Source organism: Pholis gunnellus (genome assembly GCF_910591455.1).
Source record: "Pholis gunnellus genome assembly, chromosome: 23".
Lineage (NCBI taxonomy): Eukaryota > Metazoa > Chordata > Actinopteri > Perciformes > Pholidae > Pholis > Pholis gunnellus.
The window spans coordinates 721,796-739,295 of NC_136550.1; the positions used below are offsets into that span (position 1 = coordinate 721,796).

Sequence of the window (17,500 nt, forward strand, 5' to 3'; positions counted from 1 at the left end):
GTGTGTGTGTGTGTGTGTGTGTGTGTGTGTGTGTGAACATTAATATCACAACACAACAGACTCAAAATAAAGTCCTGCATTCCAGACATTACTGAAGTAAAAGTATATAAATGTAGTTAAAGTATTATATCGGATGTTTCTGGTTTAATCTACATTAATGCATCATATTCTATGAGTTCATCATATAGAATGAGGCTCGTTAAAGACTTTATTTAGAAGAAGAAGTAGAAGGATTTCCTTATATTTCAGAATAAAAGGATCACAGACGTTCTGCAGGATGAAAACAGGAGATGTCTGTATGATGTTACACACAAGTGGAGGTCAGAGAAGCCTCTCTAGTGACAGCAGCAGCTTTCTAATCAATTAGTGAAGACCTCCTCACTGTGTCCCGTTACCCGACAGACACACTCACACAAACAACCCACCGACTCTCAGGGAGGCTTAGAAACCCTCCAGAATACCCAAAAGGATCTCAAAGACATCTGAAACCCTGAGAAACCGCTAGATCTTCATTCACGGCGTCTAAGAGAACCTCTGAAATACACTCAGAAACATCTTGAACCTCTTCAAACCCATTTATGGACTTATGAACACCTGCGACCCCTAAAACCTTCTACATTACAAATAAATCGTCCTCAAGACGAAAAAACATAAATATCCTTTAAACCTCCAAAAGAATGCCATCACTGTCCTGTAAAAGCCACTCAAAGACAACAAATCCCCCTCAGGAGGCACTGAAACCCCCTCAGACCACCAGAACCTCCTGAAGGACTTCTTCAACCACCAGAAGGGCTCTAGAGCTCATTTATTGACGCATGTGGAGCCCCAAACTCCTCAAACTTGGTCCATGAGATGTTGATCACCAATGTTTTGCAGCTTAAATGTCTCAAATGTCTTCGTCCGATATCTAAATCTGAGTTTCCTGGTGTGATCGATTCAGGAGTAACTACTCATGAAGTAAGGGTTTAAATCCTCAGCGCTACGATGGAGGATAAATACATTCTCAGGGTTTTATCTGCATTCCATTCATAACAGAAATGATATTACTGAACTTTAGAATTAGTAAAGAAAAGAGGGTCCGAGCAAACACAGTGGACAGCTGACAGCAGACAGGACCAGACATGGTTAACCGTTTGTGTTTGTGTTGTTCACTGAGCGTTGCTGAGCAGTAACGTTGGACGACAACCTTCCACTGTGTTTAAGAGTCTTTTATAAACGCAGCTTGTTCCACATTCCTCACAGCTCAAACCCAAGTCAGCTGAAATTCCTCTGTAACGTGATGAGTTAGGCTGACAGAGGAGCGTCTGTGAGCTCAAATGAGGAGGTGAACTGGTGAGGTTTGACGCAGGATGGCCTAAATACCCGGACCCTGAACACATCATCCCATTACATCTGCTGGGCAGGGCCCTTAAACCCCATTAGACCCCCAAAACAGATCTCTAAAAAGCATATTGCGTCCCTTTAAAGTTTGCTACGCCACCAATGGACACATTAAACCTCCAAAAGGACATCCAGAAATCTGTAAGGGGCCCCTGAAGGACCTCTAGAACCACAAGGAAGACTCATGGAACCACATCAAATGCTCCTAAACAAACTGCACACATCCACTGAACCCACAAAGGACCCTCTTGAACCCCTTTAGGATCTTCCAAGACATCTGAAACATCAGGGGACTCTACAGTTCCACAGAATCATCGAGATCATGTACATAATCTCTGGAACCTTGGGCCCTCCTGAACCCCCTCAGACCCCTCTAGGACCATGTCAAAAACCCTTCTGACCCCTAGTAGTAGAAGGCCCTGAGAAACCAAAGGCTCTTTAATCCAGATCCACCTAACCTACTGACCCATCTCTTGAACCTTTTTTCTAAAACGTCCTCAAGGACAAACCTTTGAAAATTCCAGGGAACCCTGAGAAACCTCTAAATCCACTACACACATCTTAAAAAACCCTCTGAAATACACTCATCTTGAACCAGAGATGCTTCTAACCCATTCAAGGACTTCCTGGAACCTCCTGAAGCACCTACGACCCCTTAGTGACGCCCTAAAACCTCCTAAATTACATATAAATTGTCCTCAGGGACCTCAGGGACCCCGAGAACCTTTAAAAACATAAATACCCATCCAAAGGCTGTGGACAGATCCATGGAAACCCCAAAAGAACCTCTGACGGAGATTGGAGATCTGTGGAACGCCTCCTTTTAAAGACATGTTGAACCCTGCTGACCCTTCGCTAGAACCCCTTTAAGATCCTCCTCTCTAGAACCCCGAAAAAGTCCTTTAGGGACTGGATTTGCACAGAACCCTCACACCCCAATCCTTAGAACGTAACAAGCACATTTGACCCTCCTCCCTCCTTAGCTGCACTGGGCCACTCCCAGTTTGAACAATGTGAACCAGGGTGGAACATCAGGCTTTACTGGAAAGCATAAAATGTTCATGACGAACCTTGTTCTAGCTTGTTAGCCGCCATGACACCAGGCCAGGATGTGGACACGTTGACCACAGATCATTACTCCTTCTGGATTTGAATAAACGCAATTAGCTCTGAGCTCTAGAGAGAGAAATCCAAACTTCCTGTGTTTGTTGTGCAGCCTGTGGCTGAAATCTGAGCCGTCGTTTCCATAAAACACCAAAAATACAAACAGGAGAAGTGAAAGACAGGTGGATACAACAAGCACCTGAACCAGGAGGTCCAGGAGGACCAGGAGGACCAGGAGGACCAGGAGGACCAGGAGGACCAGGACCTTCAGCCCAGAGTCTCCATAGAAATGAGAATATGTACAAAACCCTAACCCGGATCAAAGAAAGACCTAAAGTCACAGAAAATGCATAAAAAGCTGTACATTAGGAGAGACAGAGTGATGGACCACGCTATAGGTAGAATATGTATGTTTATATTTATTCATACAGAAGAGTCTGTATGAATATAAAACCCTCATGAATATGAATAGATACACAGCGGGAACACCAAAGAGTACTACAAACGTACAGTTAGTTCCTTACTGTTATGTCATCTATTTAGTTTATATTATAAATACTTCTTTTCTTTCTGTTTTTACCATGTAATGTGTCTTTGAGTACCTTTTAAAGAACTGTACAAATAAAAATGTATTATTATAATTATTATTGTAATTTACTGCAATAGAAGGGAGAAATATGTAAACATAACACAGTAATTGTCCAAAGGTCACATGAAGTACTGTGGACAAAAGGAGTAGTATTCATCGGTCAATATGGGAAACCATGGAGACGCTATCACACAGGTGATAACACGCCAAAGATATACAATAAACACAATAATTATGAGTTTACAGTATAACACTGTATGATCCTTTACTGCAGTAAAAGTACTAATACCACAGTCCAAAAATACTCTGTTACAAGTAAAAGTACAATAGTATTATCAGCTGAAATGTACTCAAAGTATAAAAGTACTCATTATGAAGAACGGCTCCTTTCAAAGTGTTGTACTTCTATAGTATTCTATATTTTCGTGTACTACTAGGTATATTAGTAGTATTGTAATAATTCATATCTTATTAGCATATTATGTTTGCTTTTTTAAATCAAATATACGTAGAGCAGTTAAAAGTACAATATCTAGTACAACGATGAAGTAAAATGTAAATACTCGTAGTATAGTACTGGAAACATTTTTGACCTACTGATGAATATCAACGAGGATTTTCACTGTTAAAACTTTCCTATTTATAAAAGTACTGCAGTATAAACTGAGTGGTACTAGATTTTACAGAAACCATTAAAGAGAATCATGAGAATATATAAAAATACACACTTTAAGACTAAATAAGACTGTAGTTCTGTGTATTGTTCTCTGACAGAGTACTTCTGGAACTACTCTTTTGTTTAATTTATAAAAATACTTTGTATTTAAAAAGTACTGTGTGGATATCTAGGAATATCACGGAATACGTAATAATACAGTTTATTATAGGAACACCAGCATGAAATCAATATAGAACGATATTATTGGAGAAAAGTATATTATAAAGTAAATAAATGTATCTTGTAGGTCACAAACTAGAGGCACTAAAGTACTATTATATATGATATTATAGGAGATAAACTCTATATTAAATACCACAAAGAATATGAATAAACACATGTATAAATACACAAGTATTATTGGGATATGTGTATGTGCAGAGGAAAACAACTAGTTAGTTTAGTATTATAAAGTATATCATGATGAGAATATCAGAAGAGACTCTGAACATCACAAAATACATCTGTATGAATGTACAAATATATAGTACTCGATGTAAATAATACTTATACCTCATACCTAATATATTATAAGAGATACGTTATTATAAAAACAGTTGCCTTTAAGCAAAAATGTAATGTATTTTAGCAGGTTATGTCACAAATATATAGAACTATTATAGATGATATATGACAGATCTAGAAACACACAAGTACTACAGTAATATATGTACATCACAGGAACACACTGATATAAGTATCATATACAGTATGTGAACGTCATATAAGCTGTATACATGGATGTATATGTATATATATAATATATAAATATATATATATGTGTGTGAGGTGTCGCGTGACTCGCACCTCCTCCTCTGCGGTCGCTCCGTTGCCTACGTGGGCCATGTTCCGCGCGCCCGGTGCCTGTCCTCCTTCAGGTCCGCTGGGTTCCTCTGCGGTTCTCTATCAGGAGAACCACGGTTCCATGTCGGTCTCACGCGCACACGTGCAGACGCAGTCCTCACTGATTGATCCGTTAGTGAGATTATTGATACGAGTCCTGCTTCCTCTCCGCTCGTGCGCTCTTTCGCTCTCTCGCGAAGAGGAGAGAGCTGAAAACACACCTCCGGGGTTTCCTGTTCCACGCCCCCAAACAGAGAAAGAGGGGGGGGAGAGAGACAGAGAGAGAGAGATAGACAGAGAGAGAGAGACAGAGAGAGATAGACAGAGAGATAGACAGAGAGAGAGAGATAGACAGAGAGAGAGAGAGTCTGTCTAATCACAGATATTATGATAAATAACTACAAGATTAGAAACACTAAATATATAAATACTTCATAATATTTTCCTATTTAAATGTGTGTATACAGCAACAGTACTGCATTCAAAATGTACTTAAAATACATAAATATTAGCAGTACTTAAAAGTACAAAACCGGAAGGTATACGCTCTATGAAGAACTCTACTTCAGCCTTGAAAGTACTTGTACTTTACTAAAGTATTTCCCTGTTTATGCTACTTTATACTGTACTACATCTCAGAGGTACATATTGTACTTTTTATTGTACTACTTCAGAGACTGAAAGACAATGAAATGATTTGAGATTCTTTAATTATTCACTAATTCTCATGTTCATAAATGTTCTTTACAGAGTAAACAACTGCACACAAGAAACAACAAACGTCACAATAAAAATACTGAATAAAACATCTTGCTGTACAAAGTTCTATAAAAGCAGTTCTTCATGAGGTCACTGCTGCAGTGCCGTTGAGCAAGGCACCGCCGAATCCTGCCCGGCAACTGAGGCGTGAGCGTCAAACCTTCAACGGAACCTTTTAATGCTCAAATGTGAAGGTTTAAAGCCGGTTAAATGTCCTTTAATCAGACATTAAATTTAAAAAAAGAACGCACACTTTTAAATTAAAACTACATTTCCCATCAGCCCCGTCACATCCCGTTCTCCCTGAACCAACACAGGTGGAAGGTTTTAAATATTTGTAGATGATGTAGTGATGAAATAAGAGTGAGTTTGACCAGATTTTTTACATGCTCTTGTGAGGTCCGGATGTCCCCCTAAGTACTGTTAATGTACTATTTAAAAAATTAACTGAGTGACGATGTGAGGACCTGATGTCCCCTTAAGTACTGTTAATGTACTATTTTAAAAATTAACTGAGTGACGATGTGAGGACCTGATGTCCCCTTAAGTACTGTTAATGTACTATTTTAAAAATTAACTGAGTGACGATGTGAGGACCTGATGTCCCCTTAAGTACTGTTAATGTACTATTTTAAAGGATAACTGAAGGACCATGTACCCTCTCCTCACGAACAGTTAGAGGTATGTTAAGGCTACGCCGGCTTCTTAAAGGTAGAGATGGTTCGGGTGAGCTTAAAGAGACAGGTGAGCGTACATGTTAAAAACAAAGGTCTTAATGCTCAGGTGAATGTAGTTATTAATGTACATTAACAGTAAAGTCACTGTTAATTAAACTAATGCTAACAAACTATAGCTGCTCAGGTGTAAAAATCCACCCAAACATGTTAACTCCTACTCAGATATCGACATCCTTTAATTTACAACAACAGGTAATAAATAATCAGGTAATGTACAGATGTGTGTGTGAGTGGAAGAGGTCATTGTTCATGTGGCGGGGGGCCACACCCCTCAGATTAGAGTTGGTTCAGTCCAGGCTGCTTCAAAAATACAGAACCTTCAGGGACAGTCCACTGGAGCTGTGAGGGGGGGAGCTGTGATAGAAGGAAAACATTGTTTTATTAAGTTTATATAGTCCTTTTATGCTACTTTTTATTCCTGCATTCACATGAATTTACTCACCAATTTCCGTTTTCGCCTCTTCTTCCTCTCCTCCGTCCATCCTCATCTCCTTCCCTTCCTCCACAGGCTCCTCCCCCCTCAGCTTCTCCGCCCGCTGAGCCTCCTCCCTCTCCTTCTCCTGCAGTAAAGAGCGCAGGAAGGCGGCGCTCACCACCTCCTCCCCCTCCCCCACCAGGAAGGCGTTTTTGAAGCGGCTGTACAACATGGCCGCCTTGTCCATGATGGCCTGGTTGGCTCGGTAGTAACGCAGCTTCCTGAGCGTGGAGACGAGCTCGCTGTGTCTCTGGACGTGTTTACACGTCACGTAGACCATGCTGAGCTGGTCCAACGCCAGCAGACACTTCCTGATGTCCTGGAACACAAAGATAGACGTTCTCTGGTCTCTGATCACATTTCACTGTAAACAACCAATCAACAGGAGAGCTAGCAACGTTAGCAGCACCGCTAACGGCTAATCAACAGGAGGAGAGCTAGTAACGTTAGCAGCACCGCTAACGGCTAATCAACAGGAGGAGAGCTAGTAACGTTAGCAGCACCGCTAACGGCTAATCAACGGAGGTTCACTTCAGTTACATCGTGATGCCTTCAGGCTCTGCTCAGTGAACATGAGTACTGGCTGAAGCTACATTATAACATCATCCTCCTCCTTTCTTTCCGTCCTCCCTCCCTTATCTTCCTTTCTTTTTCCTCCTTTTCCCTTCCCCTAAACATTTCCTTCCTTCCTCCTCCTCCCTTTCCCCCTCCTCCCTCCCTTCCTTCCTTCCTTCCTTCCTTCCTTCCTCCCTCCTCCTCCTCCCTCCCTCCTTCCTTCCTTCCTTCCCCCTTCCTTTCCCCCTCCTTTCCTCCTCCTTCCCTCCCTCCCCCCCTCCTTCCTTCCTTCCTCCTTCCTCCCTCCTTTCCTCCTCCTCCTCCTCCTCCTCCTCGAGGATTTTCCTCCTGGTTGTTAAATTAAACATGTGTGTGTGTTTAGAACAGAAGTCAGATGAACGTGTGTTTAGATCACTGAAGCGAGTGAGCTTGAGTCTTACGGGGTTGTCGGTCTTCAGGGAGATCCGGATGTCTCCGTGGATCCGGTGCAGCGTGGAGTCCGTCAGCGTCATGGTGGAACTCTTCTTCTTCTCTCCGCCCGACGAGCCGCTCTGCGTTGTGCCGTCTTCTTCTTCTTCTTCTTCTGCGCTCCTCGTCTCCCCTTTCGTCTCCTCGCCCGCTCTGGACTCTTCTTCTCCCTCCGCCGTCGCCGTCTTCTCGCTTTTCTTCTTCTGCGTTTTCGCCTCGTCTTCTGTGCACTTCTGCTCCGACTCCGCGCCCGTTTTCTTCGTCGGTTCTTCTTCTTCTTCTGTGGTTTTGCCGCTCTTCTTCTCCCTCTTCTGTTCGCTTGTCTCGCTTTCCTTCTTCTTCTCTTGCGATTTCGCCGGCGCTTTCACCTCCTCTTCGCTCTTCTTCTTCATCGTCTCATTTTCCTTTTTACCTTTTTTCTCTCCCTCCGCTACGTTCTTGTCTTTCCTGTCGTCTGTCGACTTTCTGTCCTCAGATCTCTTCTCTCTCTTTCCTAAACTCTTCTTCTTCTCTTCTACCTTTTCCTCTCTACTCGTCTTCTCCTCTTTCTTCTTCTTCTCTTCTACTGACACCGCTGATATCACCGCTCCTCCCATGATGGTCTTCACCTGGACCTTCGCTCCTCCTCCAGACGTCGCCTTCACGATCTTCCCGATGATTTTCCTCTCGTCCTTCTTCTCCTCGTCTTTCTTCGTCTTGTCCTCCGTCTTCTCCTTTTCTTTCGTCTTCACGTCGTCCGTAACTTTCCTCGCGTCGGCCTTCTTGTCCGGCTCCTCCTTCTTTACCTCCTCCTCCTCCTTTTCAGCGCCTCCTTTCTGTTTCACCTCCGTTGTTTCTCTCTTGCCGGCGGACTTCCTGCTGGTCACACTCTTCTTCTCTGGCACCGTGTGGCTCCTCCTCTTTTTAGCCTCCAGGTTCTTCTTCGCTCCTTCTTTCCTGTTGACAATAGAACATGTAAAACCTCCTTTCACGCCTGAATAACAACATGATGAGTGTTTGTTTCTTACTGGGAGCTCCTCTTCGTCGTCCTCTTCGCTCCTCTCCCGGCCTTCAGCAGACCTCTCAGAGACTTCAGCAGACTTTCCCTCTTGGCAGCCAGGCGGCGCTGTCGCTGCTCAAACACCAACAACGTCAAGAATTAATTAAATTAATTTAATTAATAATTTTTTCTGTTCTCAGAAATAAAGACTGAAAAACATCTTCACCTCCTCGTCCACAGCGCCGCCTCCCTTCTCCTCCTTTCTTTCATCCTTCTTCTTCTCTTCCTCTGCTCTCCTCGTCTTCGTCCCTTTGCTGCCTCCACTTTTCTCCTCCTTCTTCATCACCTCTTCTTCATCCTTCGTCTCTCTCCTCGTCCTCTTCTTCTTCTTTCCTTCGCTGCCACCTTGTTCCTTCTTCCCCTCGTCCTCCTTCTCTGCTCTCCTCGTCTTCATCACTCTTCCCTCTGATGTCTTCCTCTCTTCACCTTCGTCCGGCTTCGTCTTCTTCTCTTCCTCCGCTCTCCTCGTCCCTTTGCTGCCTCCACTTTTCTCCTCCTCGGTCTCCTTCACCTTCTTCTTCATCACCTCTTCCTCCCGCGCCGCCTCCTCTTTGTTCTCAGTTTTCAGCTCCTCCTTTTCTCTCGTTCTTTTTCTTCCCTCGCTCTCCGACCTCGTCTCTCTCCTCGTCCTCTCCTCCTTTCCTTTGCTGCCACCTTGTTCCGACTTCCCCTCGTCCTCCTTCTCTGTCCTCCTCGTCTTCATCACTCTTCCCTCCGATGTCTTCCTCTCTTCTTTCTTTCCCTCCACACCTTCATCCGGCTTTGTCTTCTTCTCTTTCTCCTCCTCTTCCTTTCCTTTGCTGTTGTCCTGGTTCGTTTCCTTCTCTTCCCTCTTCCTCTTGACTCCTTGGCTCTCTGATGACTTCTCCTCTACCTCCTTCTCTTTTGTCTTTGCTCCTCTTCCTCCCTCCACACCTTCGTCCTGTTTCTCCTCCTCTTTCTTCTGTTTCGCTTCTTTCCTCTCCGACCTCGTCTCTCTCCTCTCCTCCTTCTTTCCTTTGCTGCCACCTTGTTCCGTCTTTGCCTCGTCCTCCTCTGTCCTCCTCGTCTTCATCACTCTTCCCTCCGATGTCTTCCTCTCTTCTTTCTTTCCCTCCACACCTTCATCCAGCTTCGTCTTCTTCTCTTCCTCCTCCTCCTCTTTCTTTCCTTTCCTCGCAGACGTCTTCGTCTCCTCTTTCTTTCCTTCACAGTCGTCCTGATTCGTTTCCTTCTCTTCGTCCATCTCGTCCCTCTTCCTCTTGACTCCTTGGCTCTCTGATGACTCCTTCTCTTCCTTCTTCTCTTCCTCCTTCTCTTCCTCCTCGTCTTTCGGCATTTGTGTCGGAGCAGCCTTCGGCTTCTTGCTCACTGAAAAACAAACAGAGAGATTGAACTCTCTCGATAGAATAGACCCTGAAGATGATTGATTAACAGAGTGTGTGTGTGTGTGTGTGTGTGTGTGTGTGTGTGTGTGTGTGTGTGTGTGTGTGTGTGTGTGTGTGTGTGTGTGTGTGTGTTATCTACCCGGAGAGGTCACAGCAGGCGTCGTCTCCTTTTGCTGCTCGGCATCGACCTGAAAAACCCCCCAGAAAACATGAAACCTGTCGGTCAGAGAACTCGTTAGCTCGGTCGCTAACGAGTCGTTTGAACCACGACCTCCTTCACACAGATGAAACAATGAAAGTCTCTCTCACCTCCTTCTCCTCCTCGCTCCTCCCTCCAGCAGCCGATCTTCTGCTCCTCCTCGTGGTGACACAAGTCTCGTCTGAAGTCGGTTTGGAGTCGGTCGGTTTTTGTGGAGCAGATCTCAGCGAAGCTCTCGTTGGAGTTTTAGCCACAGCAGCTGTTTCCTGTTTGCTCGTGACTCGGGTTCTACCGGCAGCCGGTTTACCGGGAGAGGGTTTATCAGAAGAAGTCGGTTTAGCAGGTGTAGTTTTAGCGGCAGAAGTCGGTTTAGCAGGTGTACTTTTAGCTGCTGTTTGCGTGTTGGTCTGTGTTGGTATCTGAGGACACAACAGAAGAGAAAAAGGTTCATTAAACACAAAGAAAATCTGTTTATCAATTATAAAAAGAAACAAACGTAACAGAGCAGCGTCACAGCGTCAGAGGAGGACTCACTCTGAGTTTACTCCCGACTCCCGGCGTGTTCTGGATCTCCCACATGCCCTCTGAGAAGCCTTTGCTGCGGACGCCGCTGCCGTACTTCATCTTGTTACCGACGAAGGGAACGATGTTCTCCGGGAGGACCAGACCCCTGGGGGGGAGAGAAGGGAAGTTAGTTAAGCAACATGGCGGCGTCATTCACAGGGGGGAGAGATAAACTGTGTGTACGTACATCTGATGGGTCCCGAAGAAGTAGACCGAGACTCGCTTCTTGGTTCCAGTGTCAGACTTACCGATCTGAACAAACAGAGACACGGTATTACAGATATTATATATTATTATGTGTTAACTATCACTGTGTGTGTGTGTGTGTGTGTGTGTGTCTCACCCTAGCAGGCCAGTAAGGGAACCCCTTCATCTTGGCGAACACCAGGTCTCCCTGTTTGTTCTGCTCCATCTCTGCTGCTTCAGATCTCAGAGAAACAACCTGAAGAAGAACAGAGACTTTCATGTCGACTTTACATTAAATACTTAAACTCATGAAGTGCAGTACAACAGCCTCGATTTCATATTTGAAGTAGCTTGTCCCCTAAACTCAGTAGTCTCCTGTAAACAGCGTGTTCACTGTTTACAAATACGAGGCGTGCTAGCGCTAATGCTAACTTTAAGCTAGCTCGTCAAAACAAAACCTCCGGAGCTCTTCGTTCTTCTTCTTCTCTTTTTTTAAATGTTTAAATGTTTAAACGGGACAGCGGGATTCGTGCTTACCGGAGGAAAAAACGTACCGAAGTGGAACCGCGAGATAAACGCGTCGGTCTAACGGAAAGGCTTCTTGTTACTAAGCTACCAGCTGCCCACTCTCCGCCGCCATGTTGATCCGATCTGCGCGCGTCACGTGACGTGACGTGCGGCGCTTTTCGCGCCTGCCGTTGGGACTGTACCATTAACACGGGGTGGCGGGGGGGAGGTCACCGAGTTAATACTGTAAAAATTAATAATTCAGAACGCAAAAAATACTCAAATGAATTACTTCTAGCGCCCTGTTCGTTTATGTATTTAAATAAGTACATTTATTTAAGTACTCTGCTTTTTAAAATTACTTTATTGAAATGAATTGAAAAGAAAAAAAGATACAAAGAAAAAATATAATCTTCCAGACAGTTGTTACTTCACATTGTTATTCAAGTTAAATTTATAAATAACGAAAAATAATTATTTCACGGATTCTAACTGTTGTTGACTTGAATTTAGTTTTTGGTGTATTTGTATTACTAGTATCTGCTAAGAAGTAATATTTACCACAATTATAAGGCTACAAGTACAAATTGTAAGTAACTTACTTTCATTTTACGCTAATTTATACTTCTACTCTGAGACAAATATTGTACTTTTTACTTCACCACATTAATTTGATTTAATAACTAGTTATTTTACAGATTTAATATTTAATGCAAAATATAAATACACTAATAAATTATGATAATATAGGTGAGGCTAGCCAGCTATATAAAGTAATTAAAACTATTCTGAAATCAGGTTTTTTATTGTATTGTATATTTTGATCGAAATACCACGAATTCTGTACGCAAAAATAAATAAATACATAATTTACATTACTACAAAAAAGTATTAATGAATAGTAGAAAGTATACCATTAACGAGTATTACATTTTAAGTTAATGTAGGTTTTTATGTGAGCGAATACAAATATATTATAAAACGTAGAATATCATAGAAAAACATTATACATGTAAATGTATATCACAACTTTAAGAAACATTTACTATTTAAACGTTTCTTCTTTAATAACTTTGATTATTGATAATTAAAGCAAGTTGCACAAACGTATACAAAAACACTTTTTTAATGTTAATACAAATACATTTTTTCCACAAACGTACCCAGCAGACTAAGCGCTAGTTATTGCTTGAAATTGTTCAAAACAATCCCCGACTTTTGGTACAAATACTCCAAAAAAAGACGACACTTCTCTGGATTTGAAGAGTTTTCTTTTGACGTGTTTTGAATGTTTTCTAAACACAAGCAGCTGCACATAAACAAAGAAAAACTACATTCTGATTTAAGTTATGATTTTATGTCACGGACACATTTGTCTTTTTTCCGATGCCCTTCATAGTTACGACTTTATTGTAGTGTCATTCGTTCTGATATCTGGTGCATCAACAGTCAGTGAGGATGAAGATCTTCTGGGACGTTCACTCTTCATCACTTCACATATTTACGTTTGTGAGGAACTAAACGTCATCCCATCATTCCCGTGTTTCTAGTCCACAGGAGAAACTTTATGAGGCACGTAATCCGACAAACAGCCGAGATGTTGATCTACTCCTTTTTTTTTTTTTAATCGCTACCGCTATCGCTGTCTTCCTCCTCTTCCTCCTCTACGTCTTCCTTCTTCTCCGTCTCCTCTACGAGTCCCGAGAAGAAGTCATTTTCCCCGTGGGCTTTCTTGGACAGGGACTTCATCCGCCCGTCCTTCTTCTTCCTCTTGCGGTACTCGTTGACGGTGGTGCCGGGCAAACTGGAAATGTCCCAGAACTTGATGAGCTGGTCGTGGGCGCTGCTGGCCAGGAAGCGGGTGTCCCAGGACTTGGCGATCTCCTCGACGGGTTCGCCGACGTGCTGCCCGATGCAGCCGAGGACCCGGTTGGGAAAAAGGTTCACGGCTCTGATGGGAGGAGACATTACAACATGTTAGTTACTTGCAATTTAGACCACCGACAGACCATAAGAGACCACTTTAAAGCATCTTAAATCATCATAGGACCATTATAGACCACTTTAAAGCATCTTAAACCACTGACAGACCATTATAGACCACTTTAAAGCATCATAGACCATCAAAACATCAGCGTGGACCATGAGACCAGGTTAGACCATCAAAAGACCAACGTAGAATACCAGAACATCTGACTGGACCATTAAAATACCAGCTTGATTCACCTAAAGACCAGCTTAGACCATTTTGGACCTTTAAAGAATCCTCCTAGACCCTTGTCAAACCAGCTTGGATCACAAAAACCCCAACGTGGACTCTTAGTAGACCCCCGTGGATGAAGTCAGACTACTCACCGGATGTACCCGTCCATGGAGGCGGTGCACACGATGCTGTCGGTGATGGGGGCGATGCACTCCACCGACTCGGCCTTGATGGCGAAGCGGTCGCTGGTGGCCCCGAAGCCGTTCCAGTTGAAGATGTAGATGGTCCCCTCGCTGGAGCCGCAGACCACCTTCTTGCCCCGTTTCATCAGCGCCACCGAGGTCAGGTCGCCACTCTGGTACTCCGACAGCAGCTCGAACCGCCGCCTCTTGATGTTGAAGACGCCCATGGTGCCGTCGCCGCTGTAGGAGGTTTCAGCAGATCAGAGACCCCCGGTTAACCCTCCGAACCATAAAACCCTGAAGCATGGTTTCTTTAAACAGTCGCCAAAACACACGTCATTATTGTCAAGATTTTCATCTCTACGACGGTCCTTGAACACCTAATGTGTGACGAACGCTTCGCGGTCACAAAAAGCATCGGAATCTAAGCTTAAAACTGTGATATTTGATAAATTGGTGGCGTTGGTTGGAATTGATCCGCCGTGGTCGTGAGCTGATAACCACCTGGTAGTGAGGAGGATCCTCTTGGCCTGGTCCACGGCGATGTCACTGATGTAATCCTCGTGCTGTTTCAGATCCATGATGTCCGTCCCCTTCCTCATGTCCCACACCTTCACAGAGACAACAACAAATCAATACAAAGTTACATTTTGGGGATAAAACGTGTGTTAAAAACTCTGTAAGTCAGTTTGAGTCATGAATGGTTTTTAGACCTTCAGGGTTCCCCCGTCGTCTCCGGTCGCCAGGATGTTCTCGTCCACCAGCAGCAGACTGTTGATGGGGGCCCCGTGGGCCCCCCGGATCCTCGTCACCAGCTGTCCCCGCTCCGCGTCCAGCATGTGGACGGCCTTGTCCCTGGAGACGCTGTAGAGCTTCAGCCCGTCCTCGGAGAAGCGCACCTGGCGGCAGGACTTCATGTGGTGCCCGGAGGACCACAGCTCCCGGTTCTCGCCCTCCGTGCACGAGTACGAGTAGGCGTAGATGTCCCCGTCCACGTCCCCGCACACCAGGATGTCCCGGCTCGGGTGGAGGGCCACCGTGTTGGCGATCGCCTCCAGCCGGATGTCCTCCGGGGTGTCTCGGATCTTCGGCTCGGGCGGCTCGTCCTCATCCTCGTCTGGATCTGCATCAGGATCCGGGTCTGGGTCCTGGTCTGCAGGCTCCGAGTCTGAGCTTTCTGGGTCTCTGGTTGTCTCTGTTTCTTCTGTTTTGTCCGGTTCTGGAGGATCCGTCTCTGTGGATTCGGTTTCAACGTGTTCTGTGGGCGCCGCCATGTTGTTTTTCTGTTTCTTTCTTCTTCTACGCTGAATTAAATGGCAGCGTCACCAGTGAAAACAGACCACACTGCCCTCTACGGCACGTTACAGTACTGCACCTCTAATATCGCAATAAAACACTGGCAATTAATACATTAATAAATACTGTACAGCCCTTTGTTTTAAATACACATATATATCGGTCATATTTTTAGAAATATTTTAATTGTAATGTTTTTTTTAATTATGTTTTTTGGCTTTTACTGTTCTTTTTTAAGTCTTTTTTTTATCATACTGAGTTTATTGTCAACACCAAGGCACACTCCTTATACTGTATGTGTACTTTGTCAATAAACCTGATTCTGATTGTATTATACAAACAAACTCTCTTTAATTACTTAATTGACAATTTGCATTGTTACCAATCTTTATTATTATTATCATCATCATCATTATTACCATTATGTCAGCTTTATTGTTATACAATAGCAGGACTGCACAATGAAATGCAGCCGTAGCCCCTTTATGCACACATAGAACATGTAAAATCATTTTAAACTGATGAATAAGCTATAATATAAATACTTGTGTACTTGATGCCTTACATTTCCAAATATATCAACCAATAATCTTATTTAATTAGATTTTTTTTCGTATTTAATGTGTTCTTTTATTTGTAAATTTAGAGTTTTTATATAAAAGATAATTTCACAAAATATCTTATATTTTATATTTTTTTGAATCCATACGTATTTTTATAATTAAACTCATAATTTCATCAAATAAACACATAAATATGTGACGTTTCCAAATGGGCGGTCACCATTGGCCGGTCATCCAGCCAATCGGGAGTGAATGCGGATATGACGAACAGACGCTAAAGATGGCGTCAGATTCAAACGGTTTCTGGACGAATGTCGCTGTAAGTGTTTCTAAAAGTTCACTACGAGCTGTTTCAGGCTTTTCTTATTAATGTTATGAATAAAATGTGTCGTGTAGACTTCCTCTTACCTCATTATAATTATAATAGAATGTGAGTATAGAATATTAACCGTTAAACGGGTCTTTGTTTGTGTTGTGTGAGCCATGGAAACATAACTCCATTCACTAAATGATAGAATTTAAGATTAACTTGTTGACAAACACGCTTATAGAGAAGTTATAAACATAGTTATAACGTCCAGTGAAACGTCACGACCTCATGTTTTAGTTCGGCTGATAGTAGATTCACTAAAAAGTTTAAATGTTTAAATTAGCACTCTAAATGTGTGAAATCTCAGCTGTTTGTTGACAGAAACATTTAATACAATTTAAAAATATGAGGAAATCCGCCATCTTTGGTATTTTTCACTGATGCCGAATTGTAAAGTAGTAGTAGAATTTGTAAACAGTCTCACTTCTCGTTGTAAATGTTACGTGACTCTGGTGATGTCATGGTGAATGTTTAATAGATAGATTAGTGAACGGAGGTCGGTTTTAACGGGTTGAGCGCGTCTATTGGCACCAAAGCATCAGCCAAGCAACCGGCCTCAGGGAGCATGTTGTCTGCCCGTGATGATGGAGCTGAAACACGCCCTCAGGGTTGTTAGAGTCATCCCGGCGGAGGAGCGATGCAGACGGAACCAGCGGAGCGGAGGAGACGACAGGCCGGCCGGAGAAGAGCCACGGAGAGCGGGCAGAGAGCCGCGGAGAGAGCCGCGGAGAGAGCCGGGCAGAGAGCCGGGGAGAGGGGGGACGATGGAGCGGAGCCTCGGGGGAGCCAGCAGAGAGCCGGGGTCACCTCCTCCAGGAGCTCCGAGGAGGAGATAGAGAAGTACACAGTGACTTTACTAGTACTACAATTATTACTATTATTACAATTATTACTACAATTATTACACACACATGTCTCTCTCTCAATCTCTCTCTCTCTCTCTTTCTTTCTTTCTCTCTCCCTCTCTCTCTCTCTGTCTCTCCCTGTCTCTCTCTCTCTCTCTCTCTCTCTCTCTCTCTCTCTCTCTCTCTCTCTCTCTCTCTCTCTCTCTGTCTCTCTCTCTCCCTGTCTCTCTCCCTCCCTCCCTCCCCCAGGTTGAAGGCCGTTGTCACCGCCATGCAACAGCAGGAGAAGCAGACGGGAGAGACAGGAAGTAGAGAGGAAGATGAGGAGAGAGAGAAGAAGGGACGAGGCAGGGACAGAAGAGACGGAGGAGGAGATCGGAGGGGGGAGGGGAGGAGCAGGAGGGCGGCGTCAGAAGGAGGTGAAGGAGGCGACCGGTCGGGGAAGTTGAGGAGGAGAGTCCATCAGCTGGAGAAAGAAAGACTGGAGCTGACGACCAGCCACAACCAGGAGGTGAGAGAACATATATATATATATGTGTGTATATATGTGT

General features: G+C 43.8%; 4 protein-coding genes across 5 annotated transcripts in view; 1 reads left to right on the plus strand and 3 right to left on the minus strand.

Moving 5' to 3' along the window:
- ttc39b (tetratricopeptide repeat domain 39B) overlaps window positions 1-4,838 on the minus strand; it is a 16,615-nt gene extending 11,777 nt beyond the window's left edge. The window contains exon 1 of the mRNA XM_079184921.1: window positions 4,599-4,838. Coding sequence (XP_079041047.1) covers window positions 4,599-4,637 — 39 coding nt within the window. The 5' untranslated portion in view covers window positions 4,638-4,838. The remainder of the gene's footprint in view (window positions 1-4,598) is intronic.
- A 489-nt stretch (window positions 4,839-5,327) lies between these two features.
- On the minus strand, window positions 5,328-11,645 carry psip1b (PC4 and SFRS1 interacting protein 1b). Of its 2 annotated transcripts, none has more exons than XM_079184909.1 (11): window positions 11,521-11,645; window positions 11,141-11,239; window positions 10,985-11,049; window positions 10,768-10,903; window positions 10,344-10,652; window positions 10,174-10,222; window positions 8,834-10,017; window positions 8,636-8,739; window positions 7,601-8,564; window positions 6,573-6,924; window positions 5,328-6,484 (listed from the first exon to the last, which is right to left on the minus strand). In XM_079184909.1, the coding sequence occupies exons 2-11, from the start codon at window positions 11,207-11,209 to the stop codon at window positions 6,450-6,452; spliced, it is 3,267 nt and encodes a 1,088-aa protein (XP_079041035.1). In that variant the 5' UTR covers window positions 11,210-11,239; window positions 11,521-11,645; the 3' UTR covers window positions 5,328-6,449. The 2 variants fall into 2 exon arrangements, with proteins under 2 accessions (XP_079041035.1, XP_079041036.1); XM_079184910.1 differs by having other exon boundaries at window positions 11,538-11,606.
- A 1,000-nt stretch (window positions 11,646-12,645) lies between these two features.
- Window positions 12,646-15,149, minus strand: wdr55 (WD repeat domain 55; the record flags this gene model as incomplete). Its single annotated transcript, XM_079184924.1, has 4 exons — window positions 12,646-13,441; window positions 13,846-14,115; window positions 14,380-14,486; window positions 14,589-15,149. The coding sequence occupies 4 exons, from the start codon at window positions 15,147-15,149 to the stop codon at window positions 13,114-13,116; spliced, it is 1,266 nt and encodes a 421-aa protein (XP_079041050.1). The 3' UTR covers window positions 12,646-13,113.
- A 1,592-nt stretch (window positions 15,150-16,741) lies between these two features.
- Window positions 16,742-17,500, plus strand: part of ccdc171 (coiled-coil domain containing 171) — a gene marked incomplete at both ends in the record, with an annotated part of 12,773 nt that continues 12,014 nt past the window's right edge. Inside the window, 2 exons of the mRNA XM_079184553.1 lie at window positions 16,742-16,944; window positions 17,307-17,460. Of these exons, the coding sequence (XP_079040679.1) occupies window positions 16,742-16,944; window positions 17,307-17,460 (357 nt within the window). The remainder of the gene's footprint in view (window positions 16,945-17,306; window positions 17,461-17,500) is intronic.